Source organism: Montipora capricornis, chromosome 7 (genome assembly GCF_036669925.1).
Source record: "Montipora capricornis isolate CH-2021 chromosome 7, ASM3666992v2, whole genome shotgun sequence".
Lineage (NCBI taxonomy): Eukaryota > Metazoa > Cnidaria > Anthozoa > Scleractinia > Acroporidae > Montipora > Montipora capricornis.
The window spans coordinates 37,437,334-37,447,923 of NC_090889.1; the positions used below are offsets into that span (position 1 = coordinate 37,437,334).

At 40.8% G+C, this 10,590-nt stretch overlaps 1 protein-coding gene across 1 annotated transcript in view; it reads left to right on the top strand.

Annotated features, from left to right (window-relative positions):
* LOC138057105 (probable ATP-dependent RNA helicase DDX20) overlaps positions 1-5,406 on the top strand; it is a 22,011-nt gene extending 16,605 nt beyond the window's left edge. The window contains exons 10-13 of the mRNA XM_068903154.1: positions 422-504; positions 1,008-1,113; positions 2,012-2,113; positions 3,033-5,406. Of these exons, the coding sequence (XP_068759255.1) occupies positions 422-504; positions 1,008-1,113; positions 2,012-2,113; positions 3,033-4,786 (2,045 nt within the window). The 3' untranslated portion in view covers positions 4,787-5,406. The remainder of the gene's footprint in view (positions 1-421; positions 505-1,007; positions 1,114-2,011; positions 2,114-3,032) is intronic.
* The last annotated feature ends 5,184 nt before the right edge of the window (positions 5,407-10,590 follow it).

Genomic DNA, 10,590 nt, shown 5'->3' on the forward strand with positions numbered 1-10,590 from the left:
TGTCTCCTCCTCTAAGCGGCATAAGAGCAAATGTTCCTAGTCTATGATGTAAATGGCTAGTTTAGAGAGCACGAGGGAGGAGTAATAACAGCTACTGCTCTATTCTCCATTCGCTCTAGTTTTATTTGAGGGAAAAAATCCACCCCCCTCCTCCCCCTCCTGCAGAACAAAAAAGGAAAACCAACCTGAAGTCAAGGGATGGCCATTAAGGAGTAAACACTATGCATAATGTTTCATGCAAGCAGGTTAATTCTCAAACTGGAAAAAAAGTTCACACAGGGTTAGTCCAAATTGCTTTGAACTCTGCCATTGCCAATTACGGCCATTAATACATGTAATTGGTGGAGATAGGAGCACGCTCTCTCATTTCATCTTTGGCTTAGTTCAGATTTCAATAATATTACATTCTTCAATTTTCTAGGCAATCAAAGTCAATCACAGCGACTCAAAGCAATAGAAAAGCTAAAAGAGTTCAAGTGTCGGGTGCTCATTTCAACTGATCTGGTAAGGTTAAACACATGAAGGAAACAATGAGGCCCTGCCGGCATATAAAAATTTGGTTTATCAACGGAGTTGATAATGTAAATTGACCACCGTACAGAGATTCTAAAAGCTGACGTTTCGAGCGTTAGCCCTTCGTCAGAGCGAATCGAGGGATTATGGGTTACGTGTAGTTTTTATAGTAGAGTAGGAGCTACGCTATTGGTGGTAACATGGCAACGTGAAAAGTAGGAATATATTACTTAAATGAAAAGCGTTCGTTAATACCGTGAGGATTAAGGATGCCGGCATATGTCTACAAATGTTGAAAATAGGTATTCGCAATTTATGTTGAGGCAATAATAAAAGTGAATCCTTCTAAAGAATATTTCACCAGTGATCCAAAGCTTTGGTGTGTGAGATACTGTAATCTATTTTTAAACGTAGAAAAATATTACTGCTAACAGTAGTTAATGAGAATGGTACATGTAGATCATAGATGGCTGAGATTTCAATACACTTTCTAGACATCACGTGGTATTGATGCAGAACATGTCAATCTGGTGGTTAATATGGATGTACCACGCGACCATGAAACGTACCTTCACAGGATTGGACGAGCTGGTAGATTTGGTAAGTCTGATGAATTTAAAACGCCAAAGATTGGTACAAGTGTTAAAAAAAATATATTAAAATATAATTTAATAGTATGTAGTCCTCAAGAGCCCACATGGTCTTAGCAAACAGATTTCTGACTTAACTGTCCATGGTTTTCCGTATTATTTCTGTAAATAATTTTACATGACTTGTTAAACTCTACCCCACACTATTTCTTAGAACCCCTCCTGCCAATCTGAGAGTAACACTCAAATTGACAAGAAACTTGTTGAAGATACTAAACTTAACTGGGAGAAAGGTAGTAATAATAATAATAATTAACAATTATTCACCAAAGTGGAGGTGAATAGCGGTGGATATTTACCGCAAAGCGGTGAGGTAAATATCCACCACTTTCACCAACGCTGAGGTGAAAAATATTTATTATTGTTTGAGTATATACCAGAGAAGTTGAATAGAAAGCGAACCAAAAAACTGCGTTGTTTTTGTAAAATGTCGTCGGAAATTTCAAATCTCGCTCGCCGGCTACTCGAAGATGAAAAGTCCTTGGATGATCACCTCTGAGTTAGCCATTCGGCGTGTGCGGAGAGGGCTATTAACTTGTGTACCAGTATGTATACTAATATTATAATTATAAGGACCCTAGAGATACAATAGCAGAATCAATGAAATATCTATCAAAATCGTGGCAAATTTTGCAATGCAATGGAACTACCACCACATGCCGAGTTAATGTTTTGCTCATTGAATTTATCACCTCTTTTTAGTGACCTCTTTGATTGACAGACATGGATAATGGCCACACCTTCACGCACAAATTAAACTTGATAAAGGGGTGGCCAGACATTTTTACTGCATGAGCTAATGAATTAGTGATAATTTATATCTGTTAACTGACTCAAATAATTTACAGGTACACAGGGGATTGCTGTGACGTATGTAGCGAAAGGAGAAGAGGAAAAGTTGTTTAAGAAGATGGAAGAGACTATTGGGGTAACAATAGAAACACTTCCAGGTATTACAAATTGGAAAAAAAATGTCTTGGGTCCAGATTGGAACATGCGGTGATTTGGAATCGTGATATCTTGTGATTCCCAATTACTCATGATCTGTAAAATGGAGAGCTTGGCACCAGACGAGTTATAAAGCACTTACATGTATTTTTGGTCTATTATAATCGCTGTCTTTAATAGGCTACCAGTAGTCCCTCTTATGTCCTGAGTGCACCTCACTCCCAGAGTTCAGTGAGGTGCTTACATGTACATGATTATTTTAGCTGATTTATGTTTACTGGCGTTTTGGCCTCTGCCGAAAAAAGGGGACTTTGCTTAGTCTATAGCTGGTTCTTTGTGTCTAGTGTAGGAGTGCTAATGGGTAGACAGCCTGAAAAGTGATGGTCGCCTTCAGCCTAGTTAAAGGGAGTCCAAGTTCCTTTTTGCGAGAAAATTGTCATTGATGTTCCAAGAAATGTACAAAAGGAGATGCAAGCTGATTGTGATAAGGGTCCAAAGTGTCGTCTGACAGGGAGTCTCGGATCCCTTCCCAAATTCCATGTTACATTTGTATGGATATACACTGTGCACCTGTCAGGTGATACGTACACATCACGGAGAGTCCACCCAATCCTAGGCCTGCTTCGCACGTAAACATGAATTATACAGTTATAATAATTCCTTAACCATATCTTTTAAAATATTTCTAATGCTACATGTATCACTTAGAGTATCTTGTTGTTTTAAATAGGTATCTTACACTGTGATGTTCATCAAAATTAAAATTTAATGTGCATCTGATGGCATGAACATAACTTTCCAAATGTTCATTCGTAGAAGTGCTCAACTATGTTACCTACAATCACAAGTGATTTGCTCTCCTAATCACTTTCAAGAAGTAGCTGATGTAAGGTTAGAAATTGCCTTTTGTCTTAATTGCAGATCCCATCCCTCAGTTCTTGTTCACGAGTGAACCAACTGGTTGTCTTGCCTCTAAGTCACTGCAACCTGGGAAGACCACAGTGGAAATTGATATTATGAAAAATTCTGGCCAAGGAAAATCTAAGGACTCCGTGAGGGTGGACAACTTGGGATCGAACACGATACAAGATCATGCAGGATGTTCAGATGAACTGGATCGAACCACAGGTAAAACTGTGGTCAGAATGGATCAACAAAGCAGTACCATCGAGATGGCTCGAGATCTGAAAGACAACTCGGAGATTTTGCATAGCCAAAGTGAATTGCAGGAATTACAGATCGAGCAGAGTGCAGAAGGATATTTTTCTGAAAAAACACGAACAGTGGAACATGTGACATTGGCTGCCCAGCAAAGTGTACCAACTCAATGTCCTTCTACTAGGCCACAAAATCAAACTTGCGAGTCCTTTCATGGAACTAAACTCCTCGAAAATGGTCAGGGCAGCTATGCTGAAACCCAAGGATATAGTAGTCAAGCAGGTGATGATACTGAAGGAATTCACCTGGATAAGTCTGAGGTCGAATTGACAGCTGGTAGTGACCAAGCATTGAAAGCGTTGTCTCTGACTGAATTAGCTGACAACGTCACCACCTCTTCCCTTGCAGAAATCACTGATGACCTTTTGAATAAATTACAAGATTTGAATTTAGAATCTCATCTTGAAATGCTCAGTTTACGTACAGGAAGTACTCTGCGTCCTGTGTCCAATGGGGACAGTGAAAGGCTTGTTAATTTTCAGATCGAGGACACTGGTGTTGATGAATTGTCTCTGCCTTCTGCAGAGGAAAAGAAATCGCCCAAATCTCGTTTGAGAGACGTTAATGTTAAACACGAGAATGCTTCCAAGCCATCGAGGGATGATGATGGTGTACTTTGCCATTCTAGGCTTGAGACAAAAGATGAAGACACCAGCCAGTTGCCTACTGTGGAAGAATTTGAGAAACATTTTGAAGAGTACTTGAAAAATGTTTCCCATTTACAACATTATGATATGTCTATAAATTCAAGCGATTTGGAATGCGATGATCAATCTCATGGAAGTACACCGTCAAGCTTTGAAGATGAAGCGCAGGGCATTGACACATTCAATGAATGCTTTCACAAAAAGTCAGCAGAAACTTTGCACTGCATGGCCTCGCACCATGTGTCAAGGAATACGCATGTTCACAAACTTCAGAAAAATAGCAATTCTGGCATTTGTGATGGAAACAATAGGTGTACTGTAGCACAGCCAGCAAGAGGGCCCAGCGTGATTGCACAACAAGTTGATGCTTTCCCCAGTTCGACATACAATCAAATGTTTGGAGATACATGCAGATTTCAGAATGTTACTTTCTGTGATTATTGCCACAACAGCTCAAGTGGATGTGAACATGGGGAATGTTTCACAGACCATTGTAGTGCCTATTATAGTGCGCCGCAATGGGGATTCGATAACTATTGCAGTGACCCGTGTATGCATTTCACTACTTATGGTCATAATCAATGTGATCATTATGACAATCAAGATACCTTTTCAACAGACCACCTGTTCGACAGAAAGGGGCTACAGTTCCCTAAAACTCCACAGCAACATTTTGATCCGTCATTTGAAGATATTAGGTGGGATCAGAACAGCCAGTGGAACATGAAATGGTGTAACGCTTATTACAGACAAGTTTATTGTATCAAACAATTTGTATCTCTTAGTAGGCGTGCTCTTGGCCTGGTCTAAAAAGTTCAAGTGGAAGTTACTATAAAGATGAGGTTAACTGGATTTGAGTGAGGTGGAAAGTGAGGTGCTTACCACAGACGAGTTAATTAATAATAAGAAGAAGAAGATTGTAACCAAGATAATCTCTTCTATTTTGGTTTGGTCAGAGAAAGATCAAATTTAATGTGGTACAGTATGAGTCAACTGATGGTAAACTCTCTTTCCAAAATTGTCACCTGTTAATTTTAGTTTGAAATAACAAACATTTTCCACGCAATTTCTTTAGTTTTACCTCGCTACACCTGTGCTTTACAGTGTAGGTAACAACAGTAATGCATTGGGTTTTTTTTTTCTTCTTTTTTCTTGGAAGAAAATTTTGAGTTAACTGGTCAATACATGTAGCAATCAGGCCAGGGTTGCTCGAAGCATGGTTAGCGCTAACCAGCGTTAAATACCATGGAAACCTATAGGTTTTGACACCTCTTAACCAACGGTTAGCGCTAACCAGGCTTCGAGCAACCGGCCCCAGAGTGGTTTTAATTTTAATCCAATTGAGTTCCCAATCCATTTAAATTGTGCAAAAGAAAATTTCAGTGAGACTTCAAGCGTGTAAAAGAAATACAAGGCAAGCTGAGCACGTCTTATGATCGGTTTTGTTTAATCTTGTGTCTGACTGGTTAGAGTATCTTGCAGGATAAAAGGAACCCAATTCTAAATTCAGTTAGGGGCATAACTTCAAGGCAAGGTGAAGGCATAGTTGCGCACATCCCGGTATTAAAAAGGCACGAAGCAACTGAGAGTATTGCTAAATCACCCCCCCCCCCCCCCTTCTCCCCTCCCCATCCCCCATGATTATGCACATTATAACCACATCTAAATGAAATTAAATGAAGATTTAACTGAATTAACAACTAGCGTTGTCATGCGTAAATATTCAGGCTCTCCGATACCTAGCCTACCACAAAAAAATAAGATGCTGGTTAACTTTTTACAAGGAATTGAGGTTTCATTTGATTCTACATGCAGGCATAAACGAAACGAAACTTTCGTCAGTTGTTCTTGTCAAAAGAACGGTATAATGTAAATAAGTGAATACTAAGATTTTCATTTGCAGATTACAAAAGGCAAACTCTATATGATCTCTATGCAATAAGCGCATTCAAAATTTCTTCATATTCATATTATAAAAGTCTGCTTTTGAAGGATTTTCCTGCTATTGCATATGAAAAACAACCGAATTTTCTCTCTTATCTTCTTCTCATGATGTTCGCGGAAATTACATTCTGTCTCTCAGTAAACCTAGAACAACCAGTTATGGTCTTATTTCTCTAAATTATTGAATGCGCTACCTTATTTTATCCGTACTGACTGAGTTCACAGGTCTTAAAATGAGAATGCTGGCCGCATTTTTCATAGCTGCTTTTTAAAAAATTACCGTTTCTTTCAATATTTCATATCTAGTTCATCCGTATGGGCCTATGTATTTTAGTTGTAAATGTAATGTCTGGAAGATATAAGCTCTTGTATTACTCTGAAATTCGAGACGAAAGAGAGTTTACGCCTGTGTGTATGTTACCTTTAGCAGGGTGCGTGCGTACACTTTGTATTGACTTTTGTCTTGAATATTTAGGCGATCGAAATGTTACGTTAAATTGTAATGACAAGGGAGATCTGGAGCTGTGAGTAGGCAGGGGATTTGTCACATATGGTTTAGGGGCCGACATATCCCTCCCTCAATGCCGTACCGGGAGGCAAGGTCGGTAGCAGAAAGCAGCGAAGGACCAACTGCGTCCAAAAGCGATCGCAGGGGCCGAAATCCCTGGTTGACTCGTTTGGTACGACGCTCCAGCGCCACGTCTGAAGGTACTGCATTTTCTCTCGTGTTCAAACAATGTTCAGGCTCGCCGATACCTAGCCTACCAAAAAAAATTAAAATGCTGGTTGATTGTTTACAAGGAATTTAGATTTGATTTGATTCTACAGGCATAAACGTAACGTAAGAACCGTGCGTGTCTTGTCGTTTGGAAGCTAAAATCTTCATTCGGTGGTGTATTTATTCTGGTAGGACTGGGTGACTTGACACTGTAATGAGAATCGGGGGGCTTGCCTTGTCATGCAATGGCAGAATTACCCAGAAAACTTTTCGAGCATGAACGAGGCAACTTGAGAAGCACGAGTCTGGCTATCATGAAATGGCTAAAGTGCGGCCGGAGGAAAAAGTAGTGAGAAGAAGATCTCTAGCCAGATACTAAGGAGCAGCGGTGGTGTGTGCTGCTGGAGTATGAGATTTGATTTTTGAACAAGTTTTTATTAAAGAAAATTCGCGACAAAATAGTGCTTGTTTTGTCTGTTATCCTCGTAGCAAATTTCTTGTCAAAGAAACGGTTTATCAGAGTGACGGGTGCCTGTCTTTTCGGGTGATTTGGGGGCTCATCGATGGGTTGTCAGGTTTTGCCAGCCATCGGTGCAGTCTCCTTCTTGGAGCTGGCTGCCAATAGGGGAAGCTCGAGATGTCTCACGCACCCAACCTTGTTTTTTTTATATACAGTGGATATATTTAACAATTATTCTTTTTATATCCACCAGGCCCGAGAAGAAAACCTGGACCGAAGTCAAACGAGAACGCGAGAGGGAAGGGGCCGAGGAAAAGGAGTGAGAAACCGCCTGCAATCAACCCCTCAACATTTTCGAAACGTTCGTTCGCCCGCGGACGGAGAAAATAGCCTTCCTGATTGGCTAATAAAGTGTCACTCAAAATCCGGCTGTCAGTCAAAATTTACTGTTCCCTGTCATAAAAGGTGTAAAAACAAAACAAAGTGGCAAGAGCCGACAATCTGTTAAAAAAAGAAAAAACGGAAACTACCTTACGGTAGCTTAGATTTTCTGGTGTTTTTTGACTAAGAGCAGAAAGATGTAAAATAAATGGTGGTAATATTTTGGCGGTCCTTCGCCGAGGGATTTGGCAAAAGCTTCAAAAGTACTCACACCTTTAAGAAGTATCATGGTGACCAGATTAAAGAAGCTGAAGGATTAGCTCACGGCAGCTTCGTTGGCGGCTGCCAGATACAGATGCTCCAGCTAGTTTTCGCATCGGCAGAAGATGCACTGGACAAGGTATTTCTCAACGAGAACTTCCACAAAAACTCGTCGGCTATATATCATTGTCGATGAATCGCACACAGTAGAAACATGGACAGGGAAACGTTAATGGTATACGTAAGTTGAAATTTCCGCGTATTGCCTGATTTTCCTTGCTTCTTTTTACGTGTGAGAACAGGGCTTTCATTTTTAATTGGCTAGCCCAGCCCGATCAACTCTAATCTAGTTCCGAGAGTCCGCTATGCTTAGGACAGCATCAAGGAGTCTGGCCACTTCCAATTTATGCGCAGTCGTTGTGAAGGTCCATTTTTGTAACCATTTACAACCACTCTTCTTTCAAATTTCTGCGCGTGCGTAGACGAGCAGGAAGTCCGTGATTTGTGGACTTCCTGCTTGAAAGACGCCAGAGTCCGTGGTCTTGGTGCTAACCAAAAAGGAAAGCAGCCTCTGGGGACGAGATTGGGGTAACTCACTGATCTCGCGTGGGTCAACTCGATCAAGGCAAGATGATGAGGGCATGCGTGAACGCTGTCTCCCCAGTCTCGAAACTAAGAAGGGCAGCTCTTGACTCGGGCTAGCCTGCATAGCACGCGGTTTAATGAATTTTAGAAGCTTCTTTCCACCAGGGTTGACTTTCGAGCGATCGTTTGAATGTAAATGGCCACGCGAAAAAAGAGCAAGCGAAATGTTATCAACCGCACAACGTTTTCGAAACCTCCCAATACCAATCATGTGTGACGAGCACGAGTTTGATGTCAACAACCAACCAATCATGGAACGCCTTGTTTAAACACTGGCGGTAATACAATTAATTTGCTTGGGGAAAATATTTCAAGATCGAACTGAAATTTCAACTTACCGTTAACGTTTCCCTGTCCATGTTTCTACTGTGTGCGATTCATCGACAATAATATATAATCGACAAGTTATTTGAATGTCATTTCAGCTCGTTGAGAAGTACCTTGTACAGTGCATCTTCTGCCGATGCGAAAACTAGCTGGAGCTTCCCAATGGATGTTACTTTTTTTCTCACCTTTTGTGTACATATATATAGCGTAATGCCTGATTTCCCTTGCGGAAAAGATCTAGTAAGATTCAAGATGGCGTGCGAATCGTCGGGCTTGAACTTATGCTACACTTACGCCAGTTCCCACTGGCGAAACGAGCACAAGCGTGAGATAAGCACAAGCACAAAAAAAGAAAACAAATTCCTTTTCTTGTGCTTACGCTTATTTTACCCCCGTTCCCACACGATTTTTCTTATGCTTGTGCTTGTGCTTATCGTACAAGTGGGAACCAGACTAAAGTGTTCACATGGAAAAAAGTTGAACCGGCTAGGCGGGTCACCCTTCTAGCCGAGCCAACTATTCTTTTTTTTTTTTCCTCATGTGAATGGTTCGCCTCTTTGTATAAGGAAATGTACATGTACGAAAAGTTTGCCCGCCCAGGATGGCTCGGGTACGCGAGTGACCCTTCCACCCGGGAAAACTATTTTTCATATGCCCCGCACCAGGCATCTCTTGATCCCATTGTTAAAAGGCTGTTGAACAGCCTGCTCACTGTTGATTTACTGCAGTCAAACAACATCACCACAGAGTAGATAAATACTTTTATTTACTGGCCAAATGGTTTTACCTTGCGAGCAGTTGGTTTCTCCTACGCTTCCCGAGAGAGAAATCACTGCGAGCAACCGTTTGATTTTCCATCGAGCATGTGCGAAGTCCATCACAACCCACGTGATGTAATTCGCGGGAAATCACTACACAGCCGGCTCGCCCAAACGCAGCGGTTAAGTAGCTGAACACACGCGCAAGCTCCGAAACAAGTTTACTAACTTGTTTTACCGGTTCAAATTTAATTTATTCGTCCTTGGCGCTGGACGGCGGCTCACTCAAAGAAACTAACGGCTGCTCGCAGTGGTTTCTCTCTCGGGAAGCGCAGGAGAAACCAACTGCTCGTAGGGTAAATGGTTTTGAAAAGGATGGTAATTTTACTTTTAACCAAAAACTGCTCAGATGCTTCCACTAGTTAAGAAATTCACTACAAAATTTAATGTGATGTTCATAATCACAATAAGTATCATTTCCATGCCCAAAGCAAATTTAATTTTCAAAATCAAGACAGAAAATAAACCATGGAAATAATGTCAAAAGCTCTTTTCAAATGATAAAATAACCTCCCTCCTTGCAGAAATTGTCAAAGTTCTTGACAAGTATAATTGAGCAACTTTGACAATGATAATAAATAACATTTAAATTAATAACACATGTCCGTCTGCTAAATTTAAATGTACAATTATACTTAATCCCAACTGATGGGGGAAATCTTAAGTGTCACTATCGGCAGTGTCATCACAGGTAACCCAGGCTCACTGTGTGTGCCACATAGGTAAATATAGAGAACATATGAGGCGAAGTTTAGGTCTGGAAATTTGCTAGAAAATGGAAATAAAAATCGATGAAACTTACCATGTGGTGAGCTGTTGTTGTCTTTAATACGTACACGAAATTTCGATAAATTGGTCCTCGTTCACCTTCCTTCATAGTATAGTGACAAGGTAGGAGACGGAAGCCAGCGTCGGGACTCCGATCGACTCCCAAAACAAGCACGATTTGTTTCGCGAAAATCGAATCCAGTCGCTAAATAAACATGCCAGGCTCGTGGAACATGAATTTCTCTAAACCATGAATCCACTGAAGCATCTCGAGGTAGCAACGCGAAGCCAC